This window comes from Oncorhynchus mykiss, chromosome 9 (assembly GCF_057628025.1).
Source record: "Oncorhynchus mykiss isolate SJ-2025 chromosome 9, ASM5762802v1, whole genome shotgun sequence".
Classification (NCBI taxonomy): domain Eukaryota; kingdom Metazoa; phylum Chordata; class Actinopteri; order Salmoniformes; family Salmonidae; genus Oncorhynchus; species Oncorhynchus mykiss.
In genome coordinates, this window is record NC_143030.1 from 53,339,632 (window position 1) to 53,355,460 (window position 15,829).

The window sequence follows — 15,829 nt, forward strand, 5'->3', positions numbered from 1 at the left end:
GAAACTCCTACTCTCTCCCCACTGGGCGCAGACATCAATTCAACGTCTATTCCACGTTGGCTCAACGTGGGTGGCAGGTAGCCTAGTGGTTAGTGTGTTGGGCCAATAACCGAAAGGTCACTGGTTTGAGCCGCCAAGATGAGGAATCTACTGATGTGTCCTTGAGCAAGGCACTTTACCCTAATTTGTTCCCATGGCGCTGTACTTCTATGGCTGACCCTGTAAAGCAACACATTTCACTGCACCTATGTGGTGTATGTGACAGTCAAAAACATAATTGAAATGACGTGGGAACAATGTTGATTCAACCAGTCTGTCCTCATTTCTCTAATTCATCCTCTATCGCTCTCCTTTCATCTTCTTTTTAGATTACCTTCACACTCTTATGTTCTCCACTTAACCTCGTCTCTTATATAAGTACACCCTCATTTATTTTTGACTCATCCGTTTAAAATCCCTCGTACTCTGTTTTACTAATCTCCCTTTTCTATTGAACAGCCCTATTTTCCTCTAAATCCTTCTCTTTTTAACTTTTTCAGTCAACCTCTTAGTCAACCTCTCTCTCTCTCTCTCTCTCTCTCTCTCGCATCTCTCTATTTTGTTCTCCCTACTTCATCCATTTTGTCTTCTTATCATCAGCCACAAGAAATGGTCAGGGGTGAAGAATGTGGGTATGTCCCTCCCAGAGAACCCGTTTAATGATGTGATGTCTCGCTGAGTATTGAATGCTGTGTGTGAACTTGTGTTTGTCTTTATTGCTACAGGGGATTATCATCTCCTGGGAGAGCTGAGGCTCAGTTTTGCGTCAGTCCCATCAGCTGCTGAGCTCCATAAGCGGTTACAGACCAATTTTCTCTCTCACCCTCTCTCTCTCTTTCTTTCTCTTTCTCTTTCTCCTCTCTCTCCTCTCTCTCTCGACACAGTTGTCAGCACTTTAGAGCTTTGCTTTTCTTTCTTTTTTTTCCAACATGGTTGGTTTGACCATGTAACTGCTTTGTCGGCTAAAAATGAATGCAGGGGTGTGTTGGGATTATGGTAAGAGTTGCTATAAAAGGAGTGAATGATTGGATTTAACACACTGCAAGTATATTGTGAACTTGCACTCTGTCTATTTAAAGTTGTCTTTATGTTGATACTGTATTTCACTTCAATGAATTACTCATGTCCAATGTCCTAGCTACAGCGCAAGAGTAGCATGAACTCTATTAGGCTTGGAAAACTGGAGCAAAGATAGAACCCAGCTCTGGTCCTTTCTGTCGTCTCTCTCCCTAGATTCAACCCTCTGAAGGCTCTGCAGCCCAAACGGCGCTTGCAGCAAATGCTGTCGTCCTCCTCCTCGCCCGTGCCTGTACCCGTGCCCGCGCCCCCTGCGTGAGACACCCTTCAGTTATACTGTCCCAGAGAGCATGCTCATGTGCCGTAGTCATAGCTGGACAGACCGGCACAGACAGAGATCCATTGATCTTTGACATTCACTGATAAACCCTTCAGATGCACCAAACAGAATTGCTGGTACAGTGACGTACTGTATGCCAATATTATAGCCAATAGCTTGATGAGGTGATTGACTGATTTAACAGAGCATTTACTGAAGAGTACTGCTGTTAAAGTAGTAGTGCTGGCTGGTCAGTCACACTGGACAATCTCTCAAACCATCTTCAAATCTGACTGTAGTTATTGTGTGGTAGTTTATAAGAGCAGGTCTCTCTGTCCCACCACATTCTCGTCTCACTTCTTGCAACCACTCTGTATAGGAGTATTCCTCACACAGCATCAGCACAGCCTGCATACACATCATAACACCAGCTTGGCCCACATCAGGCACGTTCACACCAGGGTCCAACTCAAAGGAGAAGAGATGTAATGATGGACTGAAATTGTGCCGAACCTTATTTAGCCCACATATTTTACATTTTCTAGACCTTTCTTTCCAGGCTTGCTTCCGCTGCATTTTTTCAGCTTGACCCTTTTCTGTTTGTATGCTGATGGCCTTTGTCATAACCTGACATAACCCTTCCTAAAATAAAACTGCTCCCAACAGCTGGTTCTATCTGTTTGGCACTGCTTATCTCCTCCCACCCAGTCTGGAAGCCAGTGATTGGGCAACACTACTGTCCTCCTGTCATTGCCTGTCATTAGTCAATTTACCAATTTGTCAACAGTCACAGACTAGTACAGGACAGGAGTTGCCCATCACAGTGCCCCTTCCCCATTCCTTCACTAATAAAATGTAGAAACTACATGAATATGACTTCAACTGAATTTCATTCTACTTTCTTTAGTTTTCTTCTCCCAGTTGTTAATTCTGCTGACTTTTTTTTTGTTTCTTGCTCTGATGTTGTTTTTAAGGGTTATGTGAGGTAGGAATTTCCCCAGATTGCAGGCTGTAATTGTGCATCTTTTTAGTGTGGGCTCTGATGCCACTGCTCACCTTTCGTCCTGAGGGGGACAGAAGGGGGACAGAGTAAGAAGGCAGAAATGTGTCTGGTCCACATGTCAGCATCTTAATCATGGTTGAATCATTTCTTTGTTTAGGGGAATAATGTTTAGATGAAGTCATCTTCAGATGCCCTGTTAGCCTATAGCAGACCTCGACAGGGCAAGTTCATGTCTCGTTAGTAGTTGTAATCTGCCTATGCTCTCTCTCATTAAAGAACAAATCTGCTGTATTTACACACATCAGTGTAGAAGGATCTCCCAGAGCCAAGGATTAAGTTCTAATGAGCCAGTTTTTAAGGAGAAGTAATATTTTAATCCATTTCATTCTAAATTAATTTCTCATTCATCATTAGCCAGTGTTTCTGCTCTGAACAATCCAGGCTACGGTCTTTATTTCAATTTAAACAGTCTCACTATCAAACTAGATAGGTACTCACTTTTCTTATCCCATGATGACCATTGTTGATGTATTTGGCCAACACAGAGTATAAGTCCTAAGTACTATTGATGTTTGTCACTGGGTTCTAGTCTGACAGACATCACTACCTCCTCACTGTAATAACTTGTTGTCTTTGGTCAGGTTTGACTACTGCAGGTTCATAGAGCTAGACTACATTCCAATGGAGACAGACTATATGGTTTCAATGCGCCCAACGGAACGAGGATATCTCACTACCAAGTCTCCGGAGCGGCACTGTCGGTTAGCACAACTCTCCTTTTATCCCTCTCTCTCCTTCAATGTTTTGTTGTCGTATCTCTCTGACTTCGTGCCGTAGGCATGTGCAGTGCATTCAGAAAGTGTTCAGACCCCTTCCCTTTTTTCTACATTTTGTTACGTTAGATATCTTCTAGAATGGATTGGATAATAGAATGGATAATATTTTTTTCCCTCATCGTTCTACACACAATATCCCATAATGACAAATCGAAAACAGGTTTTCAGGTTTTCAGAAATACCTTATTTACATAAGTATTTGGAATCTTTGCTATGAGACTCAAAATTGAGCTCAAGTGCATCCTGTTTCCATTGATCATTCTTGAGATGTTTCTACAACTTGATTGGAGTCCACCTGTGGTAAATTCAATTAATTGGACATGATATGGAAAGGCACACACCTTTCTATATAAGGTCTCACAGTTGACAGTGCATGTCAGAGCAAAAACCAAGTCGTGAGGTCGAAGGAATTGTCAGTAGAGCTCCGAGACATGTTTGTGTCGAGGCACAGATCTGGGGAAGGGTACCAAAATAATTCTGCAGCATTGAAGGTCCCTAAGAACAAAGTGGCCTCCATCATTCTTAAATGGAAGAAGTTTGGAACCACCAAGACTCTTCCTAGAGCTGGCCGCCCAGCCAAACTGAGCAATCGGGGGAGAAGGGCCAATGGTTACTCTGACAGAGCTCCTCTGTGGAGATGGGAGAACCTTCCAGAAGGATGACCATCTCTGCAGCACTCCACAAATCAGGCCTTTATGGTAGAGTGGCCAGATAAAAGCTACTCCTCAGTAAAAGGCACCTAAAGGACTCTCAGACCATGACAAACAAGATTCTCTGGTCTGATGAAACCAAGATTGAACTCTTCGGCCTGAATGCCAAGCGTCACATCTGGAGGAAACCTGGCACCATCCCTACGGTGAAGTATGGTGGTGGCTGCATCATATTGTGGGGATGTTTTTCAGCAGCAGGGACTGGGAGACTAGTTAGGATCGATGGAAAGATGAACCGAGCAAAGTACAAATAAATCCTTGATGAAAACCTTCCAACAGGACAACAACCCTAAGCACACAGCCAAGACAACGCAGGAGGGGCTTTGGGACAAGTCTCTGAATAGCCCGGCCAGATCCCAGACTTGAACCCGATTTGAACATCTCTGGAGAGACCTGAAAATAGCTGTGCAGCGACGCTCCCCATCCAACCTGACAGAACTTGAGAGGATCTGCAGAGAAGAATGGGAGAAACTCCCCAAATACAGGTGTGCCAAGCTTGTCGCATCATACCCAAGAAGACTAGAGGCTGTAATCGCTGCCAGAGGTGCTTCAATAAAGTACTGAGTAAAGGGTCTGAATACTTATGTAAATGTGATATTTCATACTTTTTTTTGCTAACATTTCTAAAAACCTGTTTTTTTGTATTCTGTGTAGATTGAGGGGAAAAAAACAATGTAATCAATTTTAGAATAGGGCTGTAACAAGATCTGGAAAAAAAATCTAAGGGATCTGAATACTTTCCGAATGTTCTGTATTTAGTCTTAATGCCAATATATTGAATAACAAATGTATATTGTCATTCAATATGCGTTTTAAAGTCTTAATTGGACCTTCTGATAACTTGTTCTGTTGTTGAGCATCACTAGATGTGGGATGTTAGAGCGTTATGGTACAAGGTCCATGGCATGTAGATTGAATCCAGGTACTTTTTAAACCATCACATGCAAGCTGATCTGTTGTTGGCTGGGAGTAACCTTTCACCTTTTGGCATTCTCATGTATTGATGAGAATTATTTATTGACATGATTGAAGTTCTACTTTGTCTTGGCTTTTGGTTTTCTTGACTGCTTTCATCTACTCAAAGTGCATGGCATCTTTGAGCCATTGTGTACTATCATCTATGTTGCAGAGCATACTGTAGGTCCTCCTTCATCGTGGCCTTTTAATGTATGTCTGTCTTGGCACGTTTTGAGTCTGTTTTTTAGTGGGCATGTTTGCGGGTGAGTTTTTGGGCATGATTTAATGTTGGTTGAGTTTTATTGAGGCAGGATTTGTTCTGGTGTTTGATAATGTCAGTTAATAGTACTCTGTCTGTCTATATTGCCTGATGTATTAACGGTCCCTCTCACTCTGGTACAGAAGGACAGCTGCCCCAGTCAGCAACAGAGATCCCTATGGCAACGCCTCTCTCAGCAGCAGCAGCACTAACTCTGGCTCCTGCAAGGGCAGTGATTGCAGCCCCACCAAGGGGTAAGACAAAAATTGGCTACCCCATCTATCTATAAGACTAAGGGCTCTATTCAATCCGCATCGAGGAAATTCGGCGTCCCAGTGTGATTGAAATTTAAAGGCAATGTTCCCGCATTAGCTGAGACGGCATTCAAGGTAAACGCTGCCAATTTTCCGCTAAGTAGGAACTTACCTTTGCATTTCTTCAGCGAAACAGATTGAATATAACCCTATGGCTAGCCTGCTATGCCCCATGTCAGTATCATTCTCCTACATGGGAGAATGAGTGCCTACTGCAAAGTAGCCTACAAAGCGTTATGTTTTGTATCATAAGGACATGTAATTAAAAGGTCTTATAACTTGTTAGAGGAATGTATGAGCCGTAGCCCTTGACACTGATCAGCGCCTACATTGGAACACAGTGGCTATACATGACATCAGAGCTCAGGGTCTCCGCTTCACAGCTCTGTATGGGTTTTGACTGACAGCCGTTCTGAACTTGAGCACCGCGCACGACAAGGAGTTGCCCCCATCCCTCCCGCTAATTGGGCAACTTCTGAAAAATGCTTGTTGTTTGAGTGAGAGAAGGTGTAAATTACGAGGACTCTCTGTATTTTGAAAGATGAGATGTTGAAGATTATAATAAATACTGCTTTGATGTCATGCAAGCAAGCTGAACACACGTGAGCCCAAATGTGCACTCCACATTTACATATCATAAAACTCATGTCGTGTACAGCGTCAACATTTATGATCACTATGTTTGATGTACAGTTACAAGGTAACATGGCGTTATACCCTAGGTTGTCCTGAACAGAATGAGCCTATGTTTGTTGTACTGTGAAGAAAATCTGCCGTGGACCTCGCATCTGAATACACTCATGACTCTATTCTATTTGCACCAAAATTACGATCCGCTTCTCTTAATTGCCTTGTGAAAACCTAACACTGTAAGATCGTATTTCGACGGGACAGTAGTGGAGAAGGTGGAAAGTTTTAAGTTCCTCGGCGTACACATCACGGACAAACTGAAATGGTCCACCCAGACAGACAGCGTGGTGAAGAAGGCACAGCAGCGCCTCTTCAACCTCAGAAGGCTGAAGAAATTTGGCTTGTCACCAAAAACCCTCACAAACTTTTACAGATGCACAATCGAGAGCATCCTGTCGGGCTGTATCACCGCCTGGTACGGCAACTCCTCCGCCCACAACCGTAAGGCTCTCCAGAGGGTAGTGAGGTCTGCACAACGCATCACCGGGGGGAAAACTACCTGCCCTCCAGGACACCTACACTACCCGATGTCACAGGAAGGCCATAAAGATCATCAAGGACAACAACCACCCGAGTCACTGCCTGTTCACCCCGCTACCATCCAGAAGGCGAGGTCAGTACAGGTGCATCAAAGCTGGGACCAGGAGACTGAAAAACAGCTTCTAGGCCATCAGACTGTTAAACAGCCATCACTAACATTGAGTGGCTGCTGCCAACATACTGACTCAAATCTCTAGCCACTTTAATAATTAAAAAGTGGATGTAATAAATGTATCACTAGTCACTTTAAACAATGTCACTTTATATCATGTTTACATACCCTACATTACTCATCTCATATGTATATACTGTACTCTATACCATCTACTGCATCTTGCCTATGCCGTTCGGCCATCGCTCATCCATATATTTATATGTACATATTCTTATTCATTCCTTTACACTTGTGTGTGCATAAGGTAGTTGTTGTGAAATTGTTAGATGACTTGTTAGATATTACTGCATGGTTGGAACTACAAGCACAAGCATTTCGCTACACTCTCATTAACATCTGCTAACCATGGGTATGTGACAAATAAAGTTTGACATGAATATTGGAAAGTCATGTTGGAAATAGAATTATGCCCACCGGACCCAGATTGCGATTTTAAAATGGAACATTTTTGGATTGTTTCAACAACAACAGTAATTGTGTGATGTCTGGGACACAGGGCTGTGTTCCAAACAAAATAAATATGTCTGCTTGCTCTAGAACGGCACCACTTGGAGAGTAAAAAAAGAGCACCTTATAGTTGAAGACTTCTTTGAGTCATAAAGGTGCATTGAAATGACTTGAGAACTGTGCACACTTTGGAGAGGTGTGTGGCCACTTGGAGACGCCAGTTAGACCTCTCACTCAAGACAAAAAATGACAAGGGTTTATGTTGTACCTACCCCCAAAGTATTTTCAGATTTCATTATCAACAAATGTGGTGAAAAGTACAGTAAATGTAAAATGTTAATAAAATCAACAGTGTAATGTTTGGATTCGGTCTTGTGTTACATGAGCTGTTGTGTCCTCAAATTTAGTCTAATCATTTCCCCGTAATCTCTAAACTGTTCCCTTTTTAATTGCTACCATGGGTATGCATATGCTTTCCATATTTCTTCTGTAAGAAACATTTAAATCTATCGCTATCCATACAGGCCAATTCCAACGAGTGTAAGGGGTTTTAATAATGTCTTATAATTCAGCTTATAGAAGATAATGGATTCCAATACATCTTTGTCTCTCCTGTTTCCTCTCTCTCTTTCTCCAAGGCGTCACATGAAGGCATACGCCTCATGTACAGATAACCATGGCATCCGCCCCCCTCCCCCAGAGCAGTACCTCACACCCCTGCAGCAGAAGGAGGTGTGTATCAGACACCTGCGGGCCCGCCTCAAGGAGTCAGTCGACAGGCTGCAGGACAGGTGAGACACAAAAGGACACACTGGAATGATTCTCTAGCCAAAAGGAAGATCTGGACTTGGACCATTACATTTTCCTATTTACTCTGGTCTCGTTCAAACAAGTACATTTTCATTTGAGCATTTTTTGTTTTGGAAATATTATGCTCTTTGAAATATAGATTTGAATGTCAACTTCTACCCCATTTCCATCAAATTACCCTCATAATGCTTTTCATTTCGTAATTATGTTGATATATAAACATAATTTTTTGGGGGCAAATTACTAAATCGCCAAACATTTTTACTAAATCTTTCTCTTTAAACCTACCTTGTTCACTCCCTCCCTCTCGCTCAACCTCCCTTCTTCACTCACTCCTCCTCCTCTTCTCTGTCTGTCTCAGGGACTCTGAGATTGATGCATTGAAGACCCAGCTGTGTCGGATGCAGGAGGACTGGGTTGAAGAGGAGTGTCACCGCGTGGAGGCCCAGCTGGCCCTGAAAGAGGCGCACAGGGAGATCCAGCAGCTCAAGGATGTGGTGGACGTGGTGCGCACCAACCTCAGCTCCAGTGACTCCACCGACACCGGCGTCCAGAAATACTTTCAGGACATCAACGCCCAGAACCTCAAGCTGGAGAACCTGCTGCTCAGCATGGAGCTGGCTCAGAACGGGGTGGCCAATGAGCAGGAGGCTGCTGCAGCAAGAGGAGTGGCAGGGGGGTCTCGTGCTGGGAGGCCTGGGACTGCGGGGTCATGGCCTGGGAGTAGTCCCGCTGCATCAGGGACTGGGGGGGGTGGCTCCAAGAGTCTGTGTGGGTCCTGTGACGGCTCCCCCGCCCGTTCTCTGACCCATAGCTCTACCTACACCAAGCTGAGCGACCATGCGCTGGGGGATAAGAACGGGAACGGCCTGTCAGGGGAGGAGAACCATGACAGCGGCTTTGTGTGCTGTGGGGAGAGTCACAGTCACAGTGCAGCCAGCAGTCACAGGGCAGACAGCAGTCACAGGGCAGACTTACTCCTGGAGGCAGCCTTCCTATCTGAAGAGACAGCCTCACTGCTCAGCACCTACTCCCACCTGCCACAGTCCTCCACCTACGAGAAGCTGTGCACCGGGCAGGACAGGGTGGTGCCCCTGCGCTGTGCCATGGGTGGGGCGGGCAGCACCAACCACTCCTGTCTGTCCCACCACCACCTGTACCTCCACCACCTCAGGGAGCAGGCCGTCCAGACAGAGAGCTGCCCCGTCCCGGTGGGGTTGGGCTACGCCTCTGACCTGGACACCATCACCGAGCGCACCTTCCGCTCTCAGGCCTGCAGCCCCACCTCCACCTGGGTCTCAGATGAGGGAGACGACCTGGACTCGGTTACCATGACGTCAGTCACCATGACAACTCTCACAGCTACAACAGCTGAGCCCGCTCCTGCTACTCCTTTACCCAGCTCTGCCTCTGTCTCCTGTGCAGTGGATATGGCCTCCCTATCAGTGAAGGAGGATGGGAAGATGGTGGGAGAGTTGGAGAGGCATAGAGAGGTAGTGGGGGAGGGCGCAGTGGGGATGGTAGAGGTAGGCAAGCAGCAGGAGGAGGAGGAGGTGGGGTTGGTAGAGTTGTGTAAGCAGGAGGAGGTAAAGGTGCTGGGGTTGGTGAGGGAGGGGAAGCAGGGGGAGGTCAGGGAGTTAGATCTATATAATCAGAGGGAGGAGGTTTTGGAGGTGAAGAATCAGAGAGCGGTTGAGGAGGTGAGGTCAGTGGAGGTGGAGGAGCGGCCCCACACCTCCCAGCCCAGGAGCAGCTCGCTACAGGAGATAGCTGGGGTGACAGTGGTGGAGGTTGATGATGATGAAGAGGCTGAGGTTCAGGGAGCAGTAGGGGGAGCAGAGGAGTCTACCTCTTCTGAGTCTGGACCCGCAGTGAAGAGCTACTGGAGCCGCCACTTCCTGGTGGACCTGCTGGCAGTGGCTGTGCCCGTGGTTCCCACGGTGGCATGGCTGTGCCAGGGGGCACGGCGCGATGGACTGCCAATTTACCACTTCGGCTCACTGCTGCGTGGCTGCTGCACAGTGGCCCTCTCCTCCCTGCGCAGGGGCGGGGGAGTCAGGCACTACCCCGCGGGCACAGGTGGGGGAGCCATGGGGGGCACAGAGATCTGAGACAGGCCCCATGACAGCCTGGGAACTGCACACACACAGCACTGCCCTCTCTGGTCCTGGGTCCTGGGTTTGTCCTCCACCTGAAGTACTGGGTAAAGAAAGGAGGGGAGCGATGATTTTGAATAAATTATTCTGAAGACAGGACAGCCCCAGCAAACCATATAACCCTCTCTGGAGGTGGCCTCTTCCACCTCTTCTGCTAGACTGAGAAGGGACACCAGGATGTGTTGAACTGACACTAAATGGTAGAACTGTACGATTCAATGGATACTGAATGGCCGGAGTGTGACTGATGGTGATTGTAAGCACTCTCTCTTGTGTGCAGGGAGACTGAAAGGTCTGTCCGTCACTGTGGCTCCCTTTATTGGGCCAGTTCCATTTTGACTCGTGTGTAAGAAATGTGTGTGATCACATGACGTGTGTTGTGAGTGTGCAGCATGTGTGTTCTTCTCTGTGTTGTATTGCGTTGTGTAGCCAAAGCACCTAGATGTCTGGAGGCAATCGCAGCCATGGCTGTGCAGTAGTTGGTATGCTCATTTACGAGTGAATGACTGAAGTCTTGACACATGGCAGTTGCCCCCTAAAGGTACCAGGCAAGCTGCTGCTGTACATTTCTGCTTCCTGTCACTGGTGTCCTAGATTAACAATCACTCTTGTAGCATTCAGTCCATGTCTGTCGTCCAAGTGTTAGTCATTCCAGACCCATGAACCAGAAACATCTCAAGAAGGAAGCAAATAGAGATATAATAATTGAAACTAAGTTTATTTTTCTTTCAAAAATAGGAAAGGGATTATGGACTTTGTTGTTCTTGGGGTGTTTGCAGTGTCATGCCTGAGTTGGAAGAATCTGAGTGTCTTATTGTTTAGGGCTGTAATGGATGTAGTCATTGATGTGAAATAGTTGAAAGGCTGAGCAAGGACTGTACTGTAATGTTTAAATATAAGTCTTTGTTAGCGATTTCTGAGCCAAACAAGTGCTAACTGATGTCCACAAGATTGTGATGCAACCAACAAGAACAGTCCTTTGAGTGGAAGTACATTGAGTTCTTTAGAGAAGAAACAGGATATATCTTATTTCTTTAATTTATTAACAATGTTTTGCACTATTATTCACTTTATGAGGCTAAGCAACTACTTGAAGTCAAGTTTGTGTGTTTCCAAAGTCGAATGCGGCCACAGTTTTGCTTCTGAGTTTTTTTTGTTGTGTTCACTATACTTTCTCACAGGTACAACTGTCTAATGAAATATGTTTCAAAGTAAAGGTGCCATTTTTCTTTGAACACTGAAAACTGTTGCCTTCCGTCCATAACGTTCTTTTCCTGTAGTGTTTTAGCCGTAGGGAATATCCTTCTCAAAAATGTTTCGCTGCTTTCTGGAATGTGCGTTGGGATGTGCATTTGTGGTGCTGTTTCTTCTATCCCTCTTCATTTCTGCTGCTTGACAATCCCTTCTGTGTGTGTTTCTGCAGATGTAACCTCTTCACCGTGACTTCCAGCACCTATGAATAGTGAAACACACGAGCAGCACTGACAAAATAGATTGAGTGGTGAATTAATGAAACGCTTGGGAGTTGTCTTACACACTTTTCAACGTCGTCATGTGCTTTAGATTTGAACACTTTCCACAACCCTGTTGGAATTTTGTATTGTGTCTTGATATTGTGCGTTGCTCTAGTTCTTCCCCGTCATGTTTCACATCATCATGACCTGTGAATTGTCCCCCTGCCATTTGTAAAGCCTGCTTGGTGTAAGTGGTTCAGGAAGCCTCTGCATTTTTTTTAATTAAAAGCCATACTCCTTTCTGTAAGGTGAATGTGTTTGAGAATGTCTCTAGCAGAAACACAATGATGAAAATAGTGTGATTGATAATCATATTGATATGCATTTGTAGATGACTCACCTGAAGTCTCCCCAACAGTACATGGGGTGTTTTGGCCAATAATTGGAAAAACGTCTGATCTGATTGGTCAAATGACAAATTAGTGGCAATATATCAGAATTTGGCTACCTGTGTAAACAAAGCCATCGCTTGTTAAACCTGTACTGGACTATTTTATATTTCTCAAGCAATTTCATTGGTGTTTGAACAGTAAAACAACGCCTCTTCATTATGTACCTCTACGCACAACAAAACAAGCTTAACAGTAATGTGTGTGTCTGTGATGTTAAGTGAATTACTAAAGGCTAACGGGTCATGCTTATGTTATAGTTACCGTCTGCTAATTGCTTGTTATTTTCCTGGGTTTTGAAGCATAATTAGATTTCTGATGTTCTGGTCTTGCCACCATAGTACTTTAACAAGCCCAGCTCTCTCCATCGGATGCTTGATTTGATTTGGTAATGCACTGCTATGATGTTAGTGTGTCTGTCCTTTGGGATAATTCCCTTTCCCCAAAGTGTACTGTTTTTGTGTGAAATGCTTTAAGCATCAACAAAGATGATCCGGGTGATGGGTTTATTTATAGCTCAAAAGAACTACCAAAATCACATTGGTAGTCATTGGACTTTGCATTTGGACATACCTGTAGGTCATTGGAGCTTACGTTAGGACATACCTGTAGGTCATTGGAGCTTACGTTAGGACATACCTGTAGGTCATTGGAGCTTACGTTAGGACATACCTGTAGGTCATTGGAGCTTACGTTAGGACATACCTGTAGGTCATTGGAGCTTACGTTAGGACATACCTGTAGGTCATTGGAGCTTACGTTAGGACATACCTGTAGGTCATTGGAGCTTACGTTAGGACATACCTGTAGGTCATTGGAGCTTACGTTAGGACATACCTGTAGGTCATTGGAGCTTACGTTAGGACATACCTGTAGGTCATTGGAGCTTACGTTAGGACATACCTGTAGGTCATTGGAGCTTACGTTAGGACATACCAGTAGGTCATTGGAGCTTACGTTAGGACATACCAGTAGGTCATTGGGAGTCATTGGAGCTTACGTTAGGACATACCTGTAGGTCATTGCTATATATATATATATATATTGCTCAAAAAAATAAAGGGAACACTAAAATAACACATCCTAGATCTGAATGAATGAAATATTCTTATTAAATACTTTTTTCTTTACATAGTTGAATGTGCTGATTTGGAGTCACACTCAAAATTAAAGTGGAAAACCACACTACAGGCTGATCCAACTTTGATGTAATGTCCTTAAAACAAGTCAAAATGAGGCTCAGTAGTGTGTGTGGCTTCCACGTGCCTGTATGACCTCCCTACAACGCCTGGGCATGCTCCTGATGAGGTGGCGGATGGTCTACTGAGGGATCTCCTCCCAGACCTGGACTAAAGCATCCGCCAACTCCTGGACAGTCTGTGGTGCAAGTGGTGTTGGTGGATGGAGCGAGACATGATGTCCCAGATGTGCTCAATTGGATTCAGGTCTGGGGAACGGGCGGGCCAGTCCATAGCATCAATGCCTTCCTCTTGCAGGAACTGCTGACACACTCCAGCCACATGAGGTCTAGCATTGTCTTGCATTAGGAGGAACCCAGGGCCAACCGCACCAGCATATGGTCTCACAAGGGGTCTGAGGATCTCATCTCGGTACCTAATGGCAGTCAGGCTACCTCTGGCGAGCACATGGAGGGCTGTGCGGCCCCCCAAAGAAATGCCACCCCACACCATGACTGACCCACTGCAAACCGGTCATGCTGGAGGATGTTGCAGGCAGCAGAACGTTTTCCACGGCGTCTCCAGACTGTCACATGTGCTCAGTCTGAACCTGCTTTCATCTGTGAAGAGCACAGGGCGCCAGTGGCGAATTTGCCAATCTTGGTGTTCTCTGGCAAATGCCAAACGTCCTGCACGGTGTTGGGCTGTAAGCACAACCCCCACCTGTGGACGTCGGGCCCTCATACCACCCTCATGGAGTCTGTTTCTGACCGTTTGAGCAGACATGCACATTTGTGGCCTGCTGGAGGTCATTTTGCAGGGCTCTGGCAGTGCTCCTCCTTGCACAAAGGCGGAGGTAGCGGTCCTGCTGCTGGGTTGTTGCCCTCCTCCACATCTCCTGATGTACTGGCCTGTCTCCTGGTAGCGCCTCCATGCTCTGGACACTACACTGACAGACACAGCAAACCTTCTTGCCACAGCTCGCATTGATGTGCAATCCTGGATTAGCTGCACTACCTGAGCCACTTGTGTGGGTTGTAGACTCCGTCTCATGCTACCACTAGAGTGAAAGCACCGCCAGCATTCAAAAGTGACCAAAACGTCAGCCAGGAAGCATAGGAACTGAGAAGTGGTCTGTGGTCACCACCTGCAGAACCACTCCTTTATTGGGTGTCTTGTCTTAATTGCCTATAGTTTCCACCTGTTGTCTATTCCATTTGCACAACAGCATGTGAAATGTATTGTCAATCAGTGTTGCTTCCTATGTGGACAGTTTGATTTCACAGAAGTGTGATTGACTTGGAGTTACATTGTGTTGTTTAAGTGTTCCCTTTATTTTTTTGAGCAGTGTGTATAGCACTTAATGTTGTGACATTGATAAAGAGGTAGTCTAGTGTTTTGTTTGGAAAGCAGTGTATTAACAGGGTTGTTACTGTATCCTACATCCATGTCACTCATCTTTATTTTACAATGTGATTGGAAGATATCTTAGTACCTCAGATATATTCTGTTTTTTATACATTCAGTCCAATTCAGAGCACTGTATTGTTGCTCTGAGGTAGGTTGTGTCAGTGACAGTACATGTGCATTAATGTGAGATTGTACTGTATATCCCAGAGAAACCCACACAATCTTGGTGGAAATCATGACGTTTTCTCTTTGAGGGTATTGTATTGAATGTGCGGTATCATGTCTAATTGTCAGATTATTTGTTGGATGTAAAGGGATCTGTATCAAAGATGGTTATGAGACATATCTTTACCTGACGGACATTTTCCCTCCTAAATGCCTTGTATGGGGATCAAGTAGCCATCATTAATAGCTATAGATCAATTATCTTAATGGCAATAGTGTGTACAGTGCAGACACAGTTCATGAGTACAGATGCATTTTCACTCCCACCATACTGTATAAAGCAAAACCAAAAGGCCCCATATTAAACCGCATGATGTAAAACTGACACTTGTGTTTCTGTTCAGTTATCCACAAAGTACTTTCAAATGTTTTCACTAAATGGAGGTAATTTAAAATCGCTGTGGAAAAGGAATTTAACCAAGTTGTTGTAAAATGATTTTTAGGTTTGAGTCTCATGGGCATTCCCACTATTGTGTTCTGGCAGCCTTTAAAGGATAACGTCACCTGTTGAGAAGGTATGAAACCCGATATGAAGGAATGTGGCCCGAGTCCATCCATACTTTAGAGCCATACTGTCAAGATTACCTAAGCACTATGGCTGGTTATTAGTAGTCCAAAGGCCAATTTAAAGGGATTAAATCACCTAAAATTGTACAAGGCAGAAGATGGGTGTTCTAAACTAGAGTAAATAGGTTGATATGTGGCGGCAGGGTAGCCTAGTGTTGGACTAGTAACCGGAAGGTTGCAAGTTCAAACCCCTGAGCTGACAAGGTACAAATCTGTTGTTCTGCCCCTGAACAGGCAGTTAACCCACTGTTCCTAGGCCGTCATTGTAAATAGG

The 15,829-nt window shown here is 45.0% G+C and overlaps 1 protein-coding gene across 2 annotated transcripts in view; it reads left to right on the forward strand.

Moving 5' to 3' along the window:
- snphb (syntaphilin b) overlaps positions 1–15,313 on the forward strand; it is a 40,283-nt gene extending 24,970 nt beyond the window's left edge. For both annotated transcript variants that reach the window (XM_021615978.3, XM_090184469.1), the window contains 4 exons: positions 3,020–3,139; positions 5,284–5,394; positions 7,945–8,097; positions 8,478–15,313. In XM_021615978.3, the coding sequence (XP_021471653.1) occupies positions 3,020–3,139; positions 5,284–5,394; positions 7,945–8,097; positions 8,478–10,227 (2,134 nt within the window). In that variant the 3' untranslated portion in view covers positions 10,228–15,313. The remainder of the gene's footprint in view (positions 1–3,019; positions 3,140–5,283; positions 5,395–7,944; positions 8,098–8,477) is intronic.
- The last annotated feature ends 516 nt before the right edge of the window (positions 15,314–15,829 follow it).